Source organism: Anopheles bellator, chromosome 1 (assembly GCF_943735745.2).
Source record: "Anopheles bellator chromosome 1, idAnoBellAS_SP24_06.2, whole genome shotgun sequence".
NCBI classification, from domain to species: domain Eukaryota; kingdom Metazoa; phylum Arthropoda; class Insecta; order Diptera; family Culicidae; genus Anopheles; species Anopheles bellator.
The window spans coordinates 57,577,136-57,596,072 of NC_071285.1; the positions used below are offsets into that span (position 1 = coordinate 57,577,136).

Sequence of the window (18,937 nt, forward strand, 5' to 3'; positions counted from 1 at the left end):
TAAAACGTAAGATCGCCTCTTTTCAGTTATGCATTTCTTCCGATAGTTGTGAGAGTATTTTTGCTTGATTTCTACTAGCCTTACATTCGGCCGCATGCTTATTACGGCGATGTGCGTACAGATTGCCGTTCGAATTGAACGATGCGTTGCATAAATTGCACGAGTACAACGGCTGGCCCGTATGCCTGGCGATGTGTTCCTTAAGGTAGATTTTACGCTTGAACCGCTTGCCACAAAATTCACACGCGAACTTTTCCTCCACGTGCACACGCTGCTTGTGGTACATAAGGGCCCGTGTGTTGGGGTATTTGTGCAAACAGATCTCACACTGAAATTCTTGCCCCTTTTCGATGTGGCTGAATCGAACGTGTTTTTTCAGATTGTACTTCCCATTAAACCATTTGCTACAGATATTGCACTGCACCTTCTCGATACTGTCCACGCCCAGGTGCTGCTCGATGTGCCGCTCCATGGCTCGCTTGGTGCGGAATGCTTTTCCGCACGTAGCACAAATTTGATTGTTGTCTGCTCCGTGGATTTGAGCTACGTGCACTTTTAAGGCCTGATGGCTGGAAAGAATTTTTTTACAAATTTCACACTGTTTCTGCAGGTGCCGCACAAGGTGTGCAGTGAGTAGATGCTGTTTGGAGAACGATTGGTGGCATTTATCGCATTTGAACGGCTTGTCTTCGGCCTTGCCATGGCTGTTCAGTTTGTGCAAATTCAATGATCGAATGCAAGTGTAGTTCTTCTGACACACGTCGCAACGCAACGAGCCTTCGTGCAGCAAAATGTGTTCCATAAGCTCTGCTCGCCTTGTTAACGCTTTTCCGCAACATCGAACGTATCCCCGGGTGTTGTGTTTCTTTAGAAAATGATTCTGTAGGCTTGCAAAAGATTCCAGCTTATCAGCACAGATTTCGCACTCCAATTGGAAGTACTCCTGTATTCGTGTGTCTTCGTGTTTGCGTTTTTGTTGACATTTGCTAGCATTGGTCGCTGTTGTTCCACCCGCTGCAGAGCTATTCTTTTTACACTTGCGAGTCCGACTAACAAACCGAGCTCCGTCTAGGTTGTTTGGTTTCATCTGACAATTTTCGTAACTGTTGTCCATTCCAATTGTTTCCATTGAATCTGTTCCGGAAGCCACAGCCACCTCCGTCTTAATGGGTTCTTCATTGAAGGATTCTAGTTCAAACAATGGCGCTTGATTCGCAGGTTCCACCTTAACAATCTCAAACAGGTCATCTTCATCTTGCTGGGCTTCCGAATGCGACATGAGCCATTCCTGGTTGGTGCGGACTTGATCGCTATATGCGCTGAAATCAATTACACGGTTCGAACATAATGTACAAACCAGAACTGGCAGACTCAGTCTACTTTCCAGCTGCAACGAGTGGGTTAAACAAACAATACAGTTTATTAAATATTATGGAACGATCAAATCTACCACTTACTGCAAACGTGAACACATTCGAAACGAGCCTACGAAATTCAACTTGTTCAAGCGAGGTGGTAGAGACCGTTGTACACTCTTCCAGACACAATCGGCACTGCTCCTTCATTGTTTAATTTTCACAAAGCACTGGCCGTTGAGTGAAACTAATGCTGCGTTTTCTAATGTTTACATTTGGTGTGAAAAGTCCGAAACACAAAACACAAACTCGTCCGTCAATCAGCTCTATTGCTGTTGATCCACAACGGCAGTAATGACATTTTTGAATACTTGAATTGCCTCCAACGGTTGGCTCGCCGAGTTCTTCCGGAAGTAGTTTTTTCGAGAGATTCTATTCGTCATACTGAAGGGCTGCCTGTGGACGACGCTCACTCCCTGCTCACGCCGGATAATCACGGTCTACCGTGTCGTCGCATTACAGTTGCAGCAGAAGTGGCGAAAGGGTCATCGGCGGGCCGGACAAGCGTGTGGCAAACCTGTCTAGTGTGGAACTGGCCCAGACGAGGTCTTCACATGGCGCTTTGTGCTTGCTGACGCCCAGATAAGCTCTACAGCTGTACAAGCAGCAGCAACAAGGAACGAGAATAACTACAACTTTATGGTACAACGTAGATGTGTTTTGTTCGGCTAAGTTCCCGCGTTTGTATTTGAAATATAATAAAACCATAATAAACGAAATAGAACGTGACAAAACGTGAAGATTTTTGGCGGTTAGTTTGATGTACATTCGGGAGATTCGTTTTCTCTTTCTCCTTGCGTCAAGGCAGTCAGTTCGGAGTGTGCTTTTCTGCAATGGAAATATTATGCTGAGTCCTATTTAAATATTAAATCACAAATTTCACAGACTTACGGTTGTTCGTAGGTATGAACTGCGACATGTCTCCGCAGGGAATTTTTCTTCCTAAACTGTTTACCGCAGACCTCGCATTCGAATTTAGATTCATCATGCCTCTTCCGATGTAATGCTAGTGCGCGGCTATGTGGAAACGGTTTTTGGCAAATATCGCACTGAAATGTTTGTCCTTTTTCGAGGTGAACGTGCTGAACATGCTGTTTGAGTACGGATTTACCCCTATACCATTTCAAGCAATGCGGACATTGAACTCGCCTGGGCAGGTTACCATGTACGCTCTCTATATGCGATGCTAAGTTCGGTTTTGCCAGAATCTTTCCACATGTTGGACATGGTCTCAGATCATGAGACTTGAGGTGACTTTTTAGTATGGATTTCCTTGCGAACGACCGTTGACACTTGTCGCATTTGAATGGTTTCGCTTCTGGACCACTATGCCGGTCCAGATTATGCAGCTTAAGCGAATTAGCGTAGAGGAACGTTTTATTGCAAATGTCGCATCGTATCGTGCCCAGATGTCCATGCACATGCTGAAGCGCCATCGTTTTAAACTTAAATTTTGCGTCACAACAACGAACGAAACCCTCCGTTTTGTGTTCTTTCCGGTAATGGGCGAGTAGATCGGAAAACGAATCCGAAATTGTTTCACAAATTTCGCAAACCAGTTTATAAAAATCCTTCAATCGTTGCTCGTCTTGTTCGGTAAAATTTTGTCGTTTTCTCTTATCTATACCGACTGCACTCAACGATGAACTAGAGCATTGCTTTCGGGGACGACCTCGCGCCTTCCACATCTTACTTTTTCGCTTTTTCGTAGAATCGTTAAGGTCTGTCTCGTCCGACTGTAACATTGGACTGTCGGGGGCTTCGTCTGTATCGGATTGAACATCTGATTGGTCGCCGAACATCTTGATTTCATCTTCTACAGGAAGCAACACTTCTGCAAAGGTTGGGCTGGTTGAAGTGGTCACTTCTTCATGTTCCACAAGAGGCAAGTAAACTATTTCAAAAGAACGGCTCGCGACAGATACAGATATTGGCGGTAAGAGGTCATTGTTTTCGGAATGTACTGCTTCCATGTCCTGTGACGAATTCACGGATTCCGTAAGCGATTCGAGCGATCCGTAAGCTTTCAAATCTACATTTTCCACCATTAGAGAATTCAAATAGTCTTGGTTTGATTTCACTTTCTGTCTGAAGGCAATGAAATTATCTATTATTTCAGCGCAATTCCTACATGCATTGGTTGGTAGCCACGATAGATCAGGCATTATCTGGAAAAGCAATGTTTTACGTGAATAATATAGGATCTTAATGTCCATTCTCAGGTTCGCTTACCTCAAAGTCCAACAATAGTCTCAACTTTTCTTGCAGCACTTCGTCTGCAATGGGCAAAACTTTCGTATCCGCCAAGCTCTCCAAGCACAGCCGACACTGATGCGAAAAGTTATGCATTCTGAACAATGTCCCGAGTTACGGCCACGGATAGGATCACAGTTCCGGTTGTAACTAAAAAAATACGGATTTTGTGAAACTTTGTTTGATGCAATTGATCAACAATAAACACGACTGGAACTGGACGCGATTGACGTTTACCGTTTTGACAAACAAAGACAAAAGGGATTTTTAAAGTTTCAACAGAAAATAAAAAGCAATCGTCGTTGTAAACGAAATGTTAAGTGTTTGAAAACAGGAAACGACCACGCAGTGCTCACATGCTGCAATGTATGTCTTAAATAGTGAGTTAAATTAACACAATATTGTAAAATTGAAATCATTTGTTAGTTGGTTCCCCTCGATAGAGTAGTTGAATATTTTCGCAACCAAGTGGTCTTCGGTACATATTTTGTTCTGAGAGTTTCGGAAAAACTTTGGTTGGAATTTGAAAAGTATGATCTTATTTTATTTGCCAACGCACCTTACAAAGTAGCTCTCAGGTAAATAAAGTTAAATATTTAGGTAAAAAAAACATGGTGAGACGACGAAGAGTTTTTTGGGTTACTTTCGCTTGATTCTGTTTTACATCTTTGCTGTCTTCAAGGCAGCTAATTCGGGGGCAGCTAATTATTGTGCACTTTACTGAATTGAAAAAGTTGAGTACGGAAGTTGACCGTATAAATTTTCGCATGCTTTCACAGGATTGTCTCCTTTTCACCCGTCTGTTGCAATTCTCGCATTCATATTTTGGCCGATCGTACGTCTCCTTATGCAACATTAGCGCAATTTTAGACAAATGCCGCACTGAAAGATTTGTGGGACACACACTTTCGACTATACCATTTTAGGCGCCGTACACTTTTAGTCGGACTTGTCCGTATGATTTGCCATGTGTTTTCGAAAGAGTTGTCTCCTCCTGAACCGTCTGCCGCAGGTCTCGCATTCATATTTTGGCTCGTCGTGTGTCTCCTTGTGCAACATTAGAGCGCGACTATTGGGATACGATTTTTGGCAAATGTCGCACTGAAATGTTTCTCCTTGTTCTAGGTGCGCGTGCTGGACATGCTTTTCAAGCACGTATTTTCCCTTGTACCATTTCAGGCAATGAATACATTGAACTCGCTTAACAGTTTCACGGCCCATGTGTATGTTCATGTGGCGTTCCATAGTCGTTTTGGTGGCTGCTACTTTACCGCAGATATCACAAATCAGATTAGGCATGTCCCCGTGTACTCTTTCTATGTGCGTGGTTAAGGCTCTCCGGTTTCCCAGCATCTTGCCACAAGTTGGACACGGTTCCTGGACATGAGACTTCAGATGTGCTTTCAGCAAGAATGGCCTTGCGAACGACCGATGACACTTGTCACATTTGAATGGTTTCGCTTCCGGATCACTGTGGCGGTCGAGTTTGTGCAGTTTTAGCGAATTAGCGTAGAGGAACGTTTTATTGCAAATGTCGCACCGTATCGTGCCCAGATGTCCATCCACATGCTCAAGTGCCATCGTTTTGGACTTGAACTTAGCGTCACAACAGCGAACAAAACCTTCCGTGTTGTGTTCTTTACGGTAATGGGCGAGAAGGTCGGAAAACGAATCCGAAACGGTTTTACAAATTTCGCAAACCAGTTGATAAAAATCCTTCAATCGTTGCTCGTCTTTTACGGGAAAATGTCGTTTTCTCTTATTGGTCTCGACAGCAGGCAGCGACGAACTAGAGCATTCCTGTGGAGGATGGCGTCTCTTGGCCTTCCCCGTCGTCTTTTTCTGCTTTTCCATGGGACTATTAGGGATCGCATCGTCCGACTGGACTACTGAACTATTGGCGAGTTCGTCTGAGTCGGATTGAACCTCTATTTTGATTTCATTTTCTTCCGGTAGCAAAACTTCTGCAAAGGTTGGACTGGTGAAAGTGGTCTCTTCTTCATGTTTCAGAAGTGGTAAGTAAACTATTTCAAAACAACGGCTCGCTACGGATACGGATATTGGCGGCAAGAGGCCATTGTTTTCGGAAAGCCCTGATCTCGAATGCTCCGACAAATTCACTGTTTCCTCTACTTTTAGCGAGTACAAATAGTCTTGGTTTGATTTCACTTTCTGTCTGAAGTCAATGAAGCTATCTATTATTCCAGTGCAATTTGCACAGGCTTGGGTTGGTAGCCACGATAGTTCTGGCATGACCTGGAAAGGCGAGGTATTGCGTGAATAATGTAGGCTTTGCCTTAATCTCATGTCCCCTCACCTCAAATCCCAACAATAGCTTCATCTTTTCTTGTAGCGCTTCATCAGTAATGGGTAATCCTTCCTTATCTGCTAAAGCCTCCAAGCACAGGCGGCACTGATGCGACAGGTCATGCATTCTGAACGAAGTCCCGATCTACGGGCTCACACATCCGGTTGTAACTCGAAAAGAATTGAGGGAAACTTTATCTGCTTCAATAAAACAACAATAAACACGACTGGAACTGGACGCATCTGACGTTTATAATTTTGACAAACGGAAACAATAAGCATGTTTGAAGTTTCGAATGCAAACAGATGCTGTTTGACACATTTCTATTGTTTACATTATTGGCTGGGCTACTATGGTAAACTGTGCCGTTGGTGATTGTGGAAACTATTCGACCAAGAAACGTGCGTTCCTGGGCATACGCTACTATTCATTTCCCAAGGATGAGGCACTACGAGCAAAGTGGATTCGATGCTGTGGACGGGACGATAATTTTAACGCTGACCAGGCCAGAATTTGTTCCGATCACTTTGGCGACGGCGATTGGCTGATGAAAGATATTTTGCTGAATGTACCGAAAAATAAGCGAAAGCTGAAATTGACGGCCATACCATCGATCAATGTACCAGTGCAGCCGGATGCGGATGAAGAAAAAGATGGCAGTGTGTCCAGCAGACAGCAGCAGCTGGTCCGTGAAGCATTGGAGGAATACGAACGGTACGCTCTCGGACTAATGTTGTTAAGTCAACGTTTTCATGTTGTACCTCTCTATTTTAGAGAAACCGGTGAATCGGGGAATTTAATTGGTGCACAGTGCGCAAGACGATCGAAGCTGTTCTCCGAGATACTAACCGAATCCCCGCCTTCGAAGTAGGTTTCCATTGGAAGAGGCGCATTTTATCTTCCCTGCTAACTAGATATTGTTTTTCTCAGTGATGAACCAACGTTCCGGAAAGCATGCCCACTTTGTTTATCAGCCCACGACGCTGACGAACTCAATGCATCGATGGTCAGTGACGAACTGCAGCGCAAACTGAGACAGGTGTTTCCGTTTACGGTATGACTGCCAACCCGTAAGGTTCCGCACGGCTGTATTATAACCTCTTTAGTATTTCAGATTCATCTTGACAGTGTCCAGTGCGTAATATGCAAAGATTGCCTGGAACGGATCAATGATTTCTACCTCTTCGCGGAACGGGTTCGTCGCAATCAATCGACTCTGCAAGCACAACAGTTGACCATCAGCCGTGTGCAAGAAGATAATCTTAATCTCCTACACCAAGCGAATGTGATAGAAATCGGCGATGCGGAATACCATGATGCAGTTCAAAGTGGCAAAAGCAGACAGGCCAATCCACGGAAGGAATCCACACAGGAACTCGCACAAAGCAAGCTGATTGACGAGTTCTATCGTATGGAGTGCACAATATGTAACCAGCGGATAGAGGGTTGGTCGAAACTGAGGCTCCACTACCGGAATCGCCATCGCAGGGATGCGTGGGTAACCTGCTGCAATCGAAAACTCACTCAACGTTCGATGTTACTGGATCACATTGCCATCCACATGGGACTAACGCCATTCGCCTGCGAGCAATGCAAGCGCCGTTTCCGCCACGCCAACTCGCTTAAAGTGCACCGCCAGAAGGCGCACAGCGTCTATCGACCGTTCCGTTGCACCCAGTGCCCAAAGGCATACAGCACCCGGATGCTGCTGAAGCAACACGAAGCGTATCACGTGCGCGTGAAATGTGCAAAGTGTGACAGAATCCTGGCAAACGTCAACTCCCTGCGTTGCCACATGATCTACCGGCATGCGCGTGAGGAAGCGCTTGTTTGTGACCTGTGTGGTCGGACACTGGGAACGCGCCATGCACTAAAGCAACACTTGATGTATCACCATGGCAGCAAAGAGCAATGTGCTGCCTGTGGCCGTTGGTACAGCCAGAAGACGATCAAAGGGCATCGATTGGCGCACGAGTGGGTTGGCGAGCGGTACCGGTGCGCGCACTGTCAGCGTTCCTTTCTGAGCGTCGAATTTTTGAAGGCCCACAAGTTGCACGAACATGGCCTATCGCGGTACGAGTGTGAGCTGTGCGGTAAACGGTACAAGTACAGTATCGGACTCAAGCAACACATTGCGACACACGCGGGCGTCCGATTGTACGCGTGTCCGCAGTGTGAGTTCACGACCAACAATAAGGGTAACATTTATACGCATCGCAAACGCAAGCACGCGGATGTTACCGGCGAGTCGAGCCAGCACGGCGTGTCTGCGATTGAAGAACCGAGCCTACAGACAGCCACAGTTCCTACGAGCTGCAGGGACGAAACTATTCTCTTGGACGCTGGCGCGCTCTTGGATAATGATTCACTCGGTATCGGGGGGATGCAGTTGGTGCAGCTGCAGGATGTGGCCCTCGGGCATCCACTAGCAGAGGGCCAAGTTATTGAAATAGAAGGGCACCATTTGTTGCGTAGCGAGAAACTCGAAAAAAGGGCCAAAGAAGGGCGGTACTCAAAAAATCAAATAACTTTTGAAATAAGTTATGTCGACGGAACGGAGGTGTTTCTCCAGGGTGACGAGCTGCAGTTTCCCACCTTCTAGGGTGGCCGGAAAATTAAGTAAAAATAAATTAATACTTCTGTTTTCCATCCCTACAAGCGCTCTCTGTCCAGGTGTTTTTACTTAAGCAACGATTGGCACACAATACTTTTAACAAGTAAATGGAGAAGCGAGTGGATCTTTAGGTGATCGTGCGCGGTATGAGTCGCTAGCCGTGTCCGTCCGTTACAGAGTGCTTGCTAGGGCCTTTTGCATCTTGGCAGCGGCCCACTCCTTATGGTGAACCTTTTTCTTGTGGGCATACATGTTGGACTTTGACTTAAAGGTGACCGCGCAGTGCTCGCAGTTATACAGCTCCTCGCCGGTGTGTATTGCTCGGTGTTCGCGCAGACTGATTGTGTTCTTGAAGCGACGGCCACAAAACTCACACTCGTACTTCTCCTCGATGTGCACCTTCCGCTTGTGGTTGTCGAGGGCCAGCTTGTGCGGATATCGGCTACCGCACTCGGTGCAGATGAACTCCTCGTCGAACGTCGTGTGCTTGGCGAGCACGTGCTTCTTCAGACCCACCTTGGACATGAGCTTCTTACCGCAGAAATTGCACGGAAAGCGTTCCGGTACGTACGCCGCATTATGCTTCCGTATGTGCTTGTCGAACGATGTTTTCGTCCGAAACTCGCGACCGCAGATGTCACATATCTGACCTCCCGCGTTGCCATGAATTTTAAGCATATGGATTCCTAGCGCAGCCTTACTGGACAGCACTCGGTCACACTCGCTACACTGTACCTTCACGTGCCGGGCCAGGTGAGCGGTGAGCAGATGTTTGCGCAGAAAACTGTGGCTGCATTCCGTACATTTGTACTTTCTTTCCAGCGTTGTGTCGTGCGATTCCTGCTGGTGTCTTTGCAGATATTCCTTCGAGCGGTAAGACTTACCGCACACTTCGCACGTGAAAAGTGACGGGTTCAGGTGCACCTTTACGTGCTCCAACAGGTTGCATCGTTTGAACAGCTTCCGCTCACAGCACCGCACGAACCCGGCTCGCCCGTGTTCCGTTCGGTAGTGTCGTTTTAGCATGATAAAGTTTTCGACCGTTTGGTGACACACCTCGCAGGAAAAGCGAAAGTACTCGGCAATGAGTTTGTTTTCCTGTTCCATCGCCGAGTGATCACGTTCAGCCTTTTTTCGGTGCTTCTGCCAATTGCTAGTGCTGCGGATGGATGTGGATTCTTCTTCACCGCTTTCCGGCTGACGATCATCCAGACTACACGCTTCCTCCGATGCACTACTGTCGGCCTCATCGTTTTGAACCACTTCTTCGGTGACAATTTCTACTATGCCAGGACCATCGTACTCTTCCACTTTTATCGTAACACTCTCCGCCACAACTCTTTCCTGCTCCGGTGGAGATTCTATCTTTACCTCGGCCAGCTGCTGTTCCGTTACTGTACGAAGGCGTTCCTGGTTGTGGTGCACAGTGGTGGAAAATTTGTAGAAACGATCCACCAGCGAAAAGCAGTTGCTGCACACGTTCACTGGCCACGATGGGTCGGTTGTGTCGAGCTACGAGGCAGCATAGATGAGAATGAATTATCTCGGATCGTGGGCCCAAAATTTAGTTCTTACCGAAAACAGAAACACTTTGGGGAGGTTCTCCACTCGCTCCACCATCGGGCCTTCGACCACATCCAAGCACAATCGGCACCTATCGACAAACTGCTCCATTTTTGCATGCTCCGTAATCTTCCTATTGAATGCTTTTTCATCCAAATACCGTGCGCTTTCACAACAAATGTCCGGTGAAAAAAGTACATCTTACAATGACCCAAGCAGTGCTGCACAGCCATGCACCTGCATTCGTAAGATGTTGCTGTGGAAACCATTGCAAGTACACAGTGCTTCGGAAAAACTCACCCAAAATAATGGCAACATCTCGAAATTGCGATGAAAAGCTAGTTCGATGCACATTCTACGCCAAGGCCAGGCGTAGCTCATCCTTTTTTCACTGGGCTCGGTGACTCTGCGCGAAGTAAACACAGCAATCAGCTGTTTATGTTGCCGGCGGACGTTTCTCAACTCTGCTGACGGAGACGAAAGAAATGTAATCTGTCAAATAGTTCCGTGAGTTTGCTCGCGAAACCAAACGAAAGATAAACAGTGCGGGGTAGCGGCCGTAGAAAACGGGGACGCCGTAATCGAATCGTAATCTTTGATCGGACGGAAGTGTGGGCCGCGATGGTGGTGCCAGAATGATGCTGCAAGTACTGTACGCGGTCGTGCTGTGGGGCTTGGGCTATCTGGCTCTGGTATGGTAAGTGTCTCCAAAATAGCAGTCAACCCGCTGCTCCGCCCATCTGGTTGATCTGGTTCCGTTTCCGGCAGGCTGCTTCCGAAGGTGATCGGCTACGTGCTGAAGAAACTGTACAACATCGAGATCAATGTCGGGCGCTTCAGTCTGCCGTTTTCGTTGCGCGATGTGAACGTCTGCAAGAGCGGGTTTTCGGTGCAAATCGACGAAATCGGGCTGCAGAGTAGCTTCGTCAACTCGGACGTGACGAAACTGCTGTCGATCAATGTGCGCGATGTGCGTATCAACAAGGACATCAACAAAGTGCCACTCACAAGTGGCCCGGGAGGTGGCACGTCTCCACTGTCCAGGGGAGGCAACAATGACGCACGCGGTGGGGCCACGCCACGCAGAGACACAACGGGAAACGGGCCACAGAGCGAGCGGAAAATATTGGACTTCCGGGAGAAGCGAGTGTCACCGCGCGTCCTAAAGTTCGCCCAGTTTATGGCCGTACACATCAACAACGTGTCGGTGGCGCTGCTGAATAGTGCCCAGGAGCCGGGCTGGCTACTGCATGCGACGGCCAAAGAACTGCACCTGGACGGTAGCCTGGTGCACAGCACAAAGTCACTGCTCGTCTCGGCGTCGCTGTGTGATGCACAGGCGAAAATCTTGCGCCACTGTTTGTCCACCCCGAAGCGGCTGGAACGGTCGCGCAAGATTTCCGACCTGCCGCAGCCGTGCCTCGGGGAGCTGAGCTTCGGCATAGCGCTCGACGGTGTACTCGTTGTCGATGGGCCGATGTCGCTCGAGAAACTCGCGCTGGCCATGACCACCACTAAGGTGATCGTCCATGGTGGTCTGTACGAGTTCATCAAGGACGCGCAGGCGCACAAGCAGCGGCAACGATCGGGCAGCGTGCGGCAAGCACCGGAACGGAACCCACCGGCAGTCACCCCGGGTGGGTTGTCGTTCAACGAAATTTACCAACGGTTGGCCCCGATCGTGCCGAAAAATTTCTGCGCCAAAATCGAAAACACCACCATCAGTGCGGTGCGCGAGAACTCGTCGAATGATTTCTCGGCCACGCTCCAAACGTTTGCCATCTCGAGCAAGTTTAGCACCAACCGTGCCGCGTTACCGGATGACGAACCGCAGCTGCCCCTGGTCTACGTGGGAATGCAACTGCAGCAGCTGGAGATTGACACCCGGCACGAGAAGCTGCTGAACCTGCAGCAGTTCAACATCGACTCGAAGCTCGAGGGCAACCTGGTGAACGTGTACTCGAAGCTGTCCTCGTTCGTGCTGATCTACAACCATCGGGAAATCTACGGTTGGATTAGTAAGAACTTCTTTTCCGGCGACCCGTCCACCGGGGTCTGTCCGGGGCTCAATCCGAAGAGTCTGATAGCGGGTCATCGCGAACGATCGCGGCGGGGCAGTTTGCTGGGCAAACACACGGCCACCGGTGGTGGCACGGGCACGGGACCAGGAATGCTCGAGCAGTTCCTGAAGCGGATCATCGTGAAGGGATGCGCGGAGCTGTGGGACGTGACGACGATGTTCAAGTTTGGCCCGTCCCAGGTATCGTCGATCTGCTGCAACCATGCGAAACTGTTGCTCGATCAGTTTGCTGAGCGGCGCAGCAAGGTCTATCAGAGTCGGGCCCTCAACTTGCTGCTTGATCGCCGTCACTGGAGCGCCGAGCTGCTGATCGAGTCCGTCTGGTGGTCGCTGAGCTCGAACATGTCGCACAAGGAGAGCGCCCAGAGCCTGAAGAAGAGCCACATCCGGGGCAGCCCCTTCTACATCGCCATGAGCCTCTGCAAGCTGAGCAGTTACGGTGACACGACGAAGCTGGACTTTTCCGTGCACACGTTCCGGTTGGAGTACAGTCCGGCTTTGGCCGACTATTTGGTGCACGCCAAGCGGTGCCTCGAGCAGTATCGCTCACCAGCAACGGCGGAAGCGCCAGTGGCGGCAGGCCAAGCCAAGCCAGGCGTGGCAACGGGCGGTCGCGAACGGGGCGCAACCGGTTCGGCTAGCTTCCCTCTGGCCGATCTGCTGATCAGTGCGCGCGTAACGGACGTTTCCGGGTTCTTTTTCAATCAGTACGAAACGTGCATGTTGGCCAATCTGAGCGAGCTGACGGTGGGCAAGGCGGCGAGTAAAAACTTTGTCCGCCTGGACAGCTTCCAGATGGAGATACTGGACTTCCGGCACATCTCCGGCTGCGACTATGGGTCGGCCGAGTTACAGAACGTGTTCGCGAACGTAAAGGGTGTGCGCGTGGAACACGTTGACGTCGGTGGGGTGCCGAAGGTGGACGTGCGGCTGCTCGAGGATGCGGTCGTCATGTGGAACGCCAACCTGCACATGCACATCGTCACGCTGCTGCAGGAAATGCAGCGCTTGCGGGCGGATCTGAAGACGAAACCGATGCCCGAGCCTCCGCTCGAACTGCCACCACCGGAAGCGGATCCGGGCGCACGCGGATCGCTACTCCGCTCGATCATGCTCGATCTGTACGCGGAGGGAAGCGTTGAGTTTGGGATCAAAATCAGCGACCGACACTCGATGCAGGTGTTCGGGGAGAATGCGTACGTGAACCGGAAGGGCCAGTGGTTGCTGTCGATCGAGAACATCATCATCAAGATCGACGATCAGCACATTTTCACGTTCAAGGACGTGGACGTGCAGACACTCGATCGGGCGGAGATACTGTGCCAGGAGCGGCAAAATTACGAGCACTTCCAGCTCGATTCGAACCGCGTCTGGGCTACGACGATCGGTGGCGTGAAGGTGATCTTTCCGTACGAGCACGACTTTTACGGTGCGATCGTGAACGAGTTTGTGTCGATCTACAAGTGGCTGAAGGTGGTGCACAACTACAAAAAGAAACCGTTCACCGTCGATTCGCCGCTGCCGAGTGACATGATCATTCAGGTATGTGCTAGCGTGGGCTTAAGGTTGGCCACATGTTTTCATTTTTTCCCCCTTCTACAGATCAAAGAGTTTTTGCTCGAAATGAGCGACGATCCGTTCGAGGTGAAGCTGCGCGAAAACTACGTTCTGCTGCTGGACGAGTACCACGAGAGCGTCAAGCGGAAGGAGCTGTTCGATCAGAAGATCGAGCAGCTCTGCTCGGAACGGTTGATTCTGCCGCCGGGCACACTGGAGGAGCTGAACGCGAACTTGATCAAGAAGAACTCGGAGATCTATATTCAGCGCTCGAAAAAGATCTCTGAAGCCGGACCACCGCGGACGCGGCTGATCGCGTGGATCATGACCGATCTGGAGATTATGGCGATGGCCGATCCGTCACTTAACGGTGCGACCAACGCGGTGCGCATGCTGCGGGCACTCGATCCGGAGAGTCCGTGGCCGGACGAGGGTATCGAGTTCGTGACGCTCTGGTGCCGTGCGGTCAACATTGGGTGCACCGAGTGGAAGTTCATGCTGCGCGACTATCCGCAGCCAATGTTTCACGTGAAGATGATGCACCTGTTTGGGACGCTGGCCGGAGCCGAAATGGCTCCGCCGAGACGCGCCAAGCGCGACGTGGAGATTGAGGTCGGTGAACCGTTCGGGACGCACACGGTGCAGCGCAGCATGACGTCGATCAAGTTCTATCACGATTTCAACTGGGAGCTCGACTATCTGGCGTACGCGTTCGGCCCTTGCTGGGAGCCGGTGATGGCGCAGTGTAATCTGATGATGGAGAAGATTTCGGCCCCATCGCGTGACCCGAGTCCGCCGCTGCCATTCTGGGACAAGATGCGCCTGCTGATGCACGGTCAGCTGTCGATCATTGCGAAGCAGTTTACGATCTTGCTGCACGCGTCGCTCGATCCGTACAACACGACCGAGGAGATGGAACTGACGTTCAACAACTGCGGCATCCTGTACTCGAACGCCCGGCTGATGTTCAAGGGCGATCTAAACATTTACGTGCGCACCGCGTCCCGGTACGACGATTGCCGGTTGCTGCATCTGCCCAGCCTGAAGCTAACGTTCAAGCTGAACTGGGTGTGTTTGGCGAACCCGAACGATCACCACGCGGTGGTGCCGTGCGCGCCGGACAAGCTGCCCGAGTACAGTAGCAACCAGGTGCACGATTCGTTCCGGGCGTTCCGCTCGCAGCACCTCAACATTTGGGTCTCGTTCGAGATCAAGCAGCCGGCGTCCGAGATCGACATTCCCAACCTGGTGCTGTACGGGAGCACGCTCCGGTGGTTCGAGAGCCTCAAGCTGATCTTGTCCGGCGTCACGCGGCCAACCCGCCGCGGGCCGGTGTTTAACAATGTGCGGCCCCGTAAGAAGCAGCTTAGTCGCCACTACCGGAAGGCGAACCTCCAGATGAGCCTGCACCGGTTCCAGATTTTCTACTGGATGTCGCACGCCCTGAATCGGGGCTTTCAGCTGAGTGGCGGTCGCATCACGTTCAGCTCGGAACACACGCTGGGTTTGCAACCGATCGACGATGGGTTGATTCATCGGCCACGAGCCGATTGGTCGGTGATGTACATGAACTGTGAGCTGAACGATGCGGAGATTTGGCTGCGCACCGCACAGGCCACGAACGGGCCGGAACAGCAGCGCACGGATTCGGAGAGCTCGGAAAACATATCGAACGCCAGCGGGGACATCTACCGGTATTACTTTCTGAGCGTGGAGAAGGTTTCGTACGGCCGGGAGGCGCTCCTGTCGACGAACGGGAACGAGCGCGAGAAGGACACTCCGACACACAAGCTGGTCGTGTACGATCTAAAGGGCGCCTGGACGAAGGACAACCGGGACGTGGCCTTCGCACTGTTCGATTCGCTCGTCAAGAGTCAGAAACTGAAGAACAACCTTTCGACCGAGGCTCTCAAGTGCATCCGGAAGGAGACCACCGGTGGTGGCACCGGTGCTGGTGGTGGAGGGAGTGGCAGTGGGGCCGGCGCCGGTGGCACGGCCGGAGGAGGAACGCCGCTGAAGGTAAATCCGGGTGCCGGGGGTGCCGGTGCAGGAGCCGGCGCTGGGACCGGTGCCGTTGCGGGGCGATCCGGTGCGGTGGTAGGTAAGGCGCAGCAATCGAGCGACAGTCTCGCGATGCTGCAGCAACTGATCCAAGAAGCGGACCACAAGCCGCTGGTGTACAGTGACGATCAGTCGGCACAGACCCGCCAGCAGCAGCTGAAGGGGCTGCAGGCGTACCAGGAGGGCGACGTGCTGCACTACAACTGGGCCATCTCGCTGGTCAACTCGCAGGTGCTGCTGAAGGGCTGCGAAACGTCCGGCTACGTGATACTGAGTGCGGCAAAGGCGGAAATTTTGCAGCGAGTCCATCGGCCGGTGTGGCGCGATCACACGATCGTCTCCAAGACGACGTGGGTTGGGTCGCTGGAGTGCATGCAGTACTACGCCACGGTCAGTGCGAACGATGGGGGCAACGCGCACGAGATGGCCGAGATCATGTGGCTGACGGTGGACAACATTCAGGAGAAGGATCGCGAGGCCACGGTGATCAGTGCGCTGCCCGACCTGCCGACCCTCGTCGGGAGTGGCCAGAGCGTCGGCGGCGTGGTCTCGGAGACGGTCGGAGTGCTGGGTGAGAGCAGCTACAGTCGCGGCCAGAAGCCACCGATTCAGCTGCAGCGCATCGTGTCGCGGTGCAAGTGTGAGTTCTTCTACGTGAGCTACGGTGAGACGAGCATTGATCCGGGCACGATCGGGGAGGTGCCGCCGCCGCCGGTAGAGGAAACGCTGGGTCCGTGGGAGAACCAGGACGAACCGGTCGATGCGTTCACGCTGATGCACCACGATCTGGACGTGTGCACCAACTCGCTGCAGTACGCGATGATTCTGGACATCGTGAACAATCTGCTGCTGTACGTGGAACCGCAGCGGAAGGAGGCGCTGGAGCAGCTGGCCCGGATGCGGTTCCAGCTGCAGCTGTACAGTAGCGAGGACCAGAAGCGCCCCATCCAGCACCTGCAGACGGAAATCCGGAGCCTAATGTCGCGGATCCGCTGCCTGGAGAAGGACATCCACTTCATCACGAAGGCCCGGCTCGAGGAGGGTGACTCGGAGGAGCTGCGGACCGAGTACGAGGCGGTGCACCACATGATCCTGCACTTTAAGGAGCTGCTGACGACGAAGAGCGACGAGCTGGACATGATGCTGTCGTGCTACAACGAGGCCCAGCTGTCGGCCTCGAACCGGTTGGCCACCTTCCGGAAGGATAAACCGGTTACGATCGTGCGGGCGAACGAGATCTGCTTCAAGCACGCCCAGTGGCGGCTGACGGAAGCCGACGGCCAGATTGGCATCGCGGACCTGATCCTCAGCAGTTTTCTGTACACGAAGAACTCCAAGAGTGACGACTCCGTGGACCACCTGTTGGAGCTGGGCTACATACGGATCAACAATCTGATCCCGCGGGACAACTACACCGAGGTGCTGTACCCGACCGAGATCCAGCGCTACATGCCGATCGACCACAAGCGCGTGCTGCGCGTGTTTTGCCGCGAGAAACCGCCCGTCGGGGGCATTTCCGTGAAGGAGCACTTCGAGATCAACGTGGTGCCGATCACGATACAGATCTCGAAGAAGTTCTACAACACGATGCTAAAGTTCTGCTTCCCCGATCGGGACGAGGTAGACGCGGTGGACGAGCTGGACGATGGGACGGCCAGCACCAGTTCGCCGAGTACGGGTTCGCTAGCCGTACGGTCCGGTGCCGGCAAGCGGCAGAACGCCGGGTCCGGTCCAGGCTCGTCGTCGAGTGCGTCGGTAGCGTCGGCCGGTGGCTCGAAGGGAGCCGCGGGCGGTGGCAAGAAGACCTCGAAGGACAGCAACTTTTACGTGCGCATCCAGGACGATGTGGAGAAGATGAAGGAACGGGCGGAGAAGAATAAGCTGTTTATCTACATCAAGATACCGGAGGTGCCGGTGCGCGTCAGCTACAAGGGCAACAAGGAGAAGAACTTCGAGGACATCACGGACCTGTCGCTGCTGATACCGACGCTCGAGTATCACAACGTCACGTGGACGTGGCTCGATCTGCTGTTGGCAATGAAATCGGACAGCCGGCGTGTGCTCCTCTCGCAGGTACGTGAAGTCCCTGGGTCTAGGGGCAGGTCCTGGTCTCTTCCATACTGACCGCCAAATGTTTGTCCGCGGATTCGTAGGCCATCAAGCAGAAACTGAAACTAAAGAAAGCACTAGTCGATGAACAACCCACCCCGCAGGAGGAGGACAAGGCCAAGATGCTGTTCGGCAATCGGCATGCGGTAAGTGGTTGTCAAGGGAATGTTGATTGTTGTCAAGGGAACCAGTGGCTAATGTTGGGTTTTCTTTGTTTTGTGCCTCAAAACAATCGTTCGCGGCTCGCACCTAGCGTGCTCGTAACAAGGTACTCATCACCGTGCGTTCCGGTGTTCGTCTTTAGTTTTTTCGTGTTCTAGTCCTTGTGTGTTGTGTTGCGATTTTCAATTTTGCATGAAATGCGTTTCTTTTGTTTGACGACCGTTGTACACACTTTTTACTCACAACATCATTTCTGCGGGTTTTCTCACTTTCACAGCCGGAAAACAAAAGCCTTCGGAAGGGAGTGTTTAAGTTCTCCAAATCCTAATGCATCACAGGCCAACGGACGGCGGCGTCAGGGTTACCCAAAGAAGACCACGCGCAACGCATCGGTCGCAAGAAGTACACAGTGACAAACCCCTATTTATCCCACGTCTTCGGTGTGCGCTCTAAGTAGGCTAGGACGAAACGCTTTTTCGTAGCAAAAAACCAAAATGGCGACCATTCTATTAACCTAGCTTTTGTGCGAATGGCAGCGTTAAAATGGTGGAAGGGCTTATATTAGTATTTATAGGGACCGTTATAGCTAGCGACAGTGAGCATTTTAATTTATGTCCACGGATTTGTGTGTATTTTGATAAAAGTATTAGCGTTTGCGTTAGATTGTGCTTTGTTACCGATGCCTCCCGAGCATACCAGAGACCGCGCCGCACGGTCGCGCGCTTTCGATGATGTTAAGTTTAGTATATGACCCGCTTAATGTCTACCAGACAAACAAATACAGAACCGTTAACACAAAATACCCAACAACCGTT

General features: G+C 51.5%; 6 protein-coding genes across 6 annotated transcripts; 2 read left to right on the forward strand and 4 right to left on the reverse strand.

Moving 5' to 3' along the window:
• Positions 1-22: 22 nt before the first annotated feature.
• On the reverse strand, positions 23-1,578 carry LOC131215973 (transcription factor grauzone-like). The gene is made up of 2 exons (XM_058210368.1): positions 1,458-1,578; positions 23-1,387 (listed from the first exon to the last, which is right to left on the reverse strand). Exons 1-2 carry the CDS (start codon positions 1,563-1,565, stop codon positions 23-25), a joined length of 1,473 nt encoding a protein of 490 aa, XP_058066351.1. The 5' UTR covers positions 1,566-1,578.
• A 563-nt stretch (positions 1,579-2,141) lies between these two features.
• LOC131210361 (zinc finger protein 62 homolog) lies at positions 2,142-3,766 on the reverse strand. Its single transcript, XM_058203600.1, has 3 exons — positions 3,648-3,766; positions 2,307-3,583; positions 2,142-2,243 (listed from the first exon to the last, which is right to left on the reverse strand). Exons 1-3 carry the CDS (start codon positions 3,762-3,764, stop codon positions 2,168-2,170), a joined length of 1,470 nt encoding a protein of 489 aa, XP_058059583.1. The 5' UTR covers positions 3,765-3,766; the 3' UTR covers positions 2,142-2,167.
• A 447-nt stretch (positions 3,767-4,213) lies between these two features.
• Positions 4,214-6,189, reverse strand: LOC131210379 (zinc finger protein 90-like). The gene is made up of 2 exons (XM_058203624.1): positions 5,986-6,189; positions 4,214-5,924 (listed from the first exon to the last, which is right to left on the reverse strand). Exons 1-2 carry the CDS (start codon positions 6,100-6,102, stop codon positions 4,608-4,610), a joined length of 1,434 nt encoding a protein of 477 aa, XP_058059607.1. The 5' UTR covers positions 6,103-6,189; the 3' UTR covers positions 4,214-4,607.
• A 162-nt stretch (positions 6,190-6,351) lies between these two features.
• LOC131215974 (zinc finger protein 814-like) lies at positions 6,352-8,578 on the forward strand. The gene is made up of 4 exons (XM_058210369.1): positions 6,352-6,690; positions 6,751-6,843; positions 6,907-7,030; positions 7,091-8,578. The coding sequence occupies exons 1-4, from the start codon at positions 6,524-6,526 to the stop codon at positions 8,576-8,578; spliced, it is 1,872 nt and encodes a 623-aa protein (XP_058066352.1). The 5' UTR covers positions 6,352-6,523.
• A 79-nt stretch (positions 8,579-8,657) lies between these two features.
• LOC131210372 (transcription factor grauzone-like) lies at positions 8,658-10,271 on the reverse strand. The gene is made up of 2 exons (XM_058203611.1): positions 10,166-10,271; positions 8,658-10,102 (listed from the first exon to the last, which is right to left on the reverse strand). The coding sequence occupies exons 1-2, from the start codon at positions 10,262-10,264 to the stop codon at positions 8,762-8,764; spliced, it is 1,440 nt and encodes a 479-aa protein (XP_058059594.1). The 5' UTR covers positions 10,265-10,271; the 3' UTR covers positions 8,658-8,761.
• Positions 10,272-10,791: 520 nt separating this feature from the next.
• LOC131210341 (protein hobbit) lies at positions 10,792-18,820 on the forward strand. The gene is made up of 8 exons (XM_058203576.1): positions 10,792-10,850; positions 10,922-13,775; positions 13,836-15,726; positions 15,796-17,514; positions 17,587-17,924; positions 18,005-18,106; positions 18,214-18,228; positions 18,400-18,820. The coding sequence occupies exons 1-8, from the start codon at positions 10,792-10,794 to the stop codon at positions 18,448-18,450; spliced, it is 7,029 nt and encodes a 2,342-aa protein (XP_058059559.1). The 3' UTR covers positions 18,451-18,820.
• The last annotated feature ends 117 nt before the right edge of the window (positions 18,821-18,937 follow it).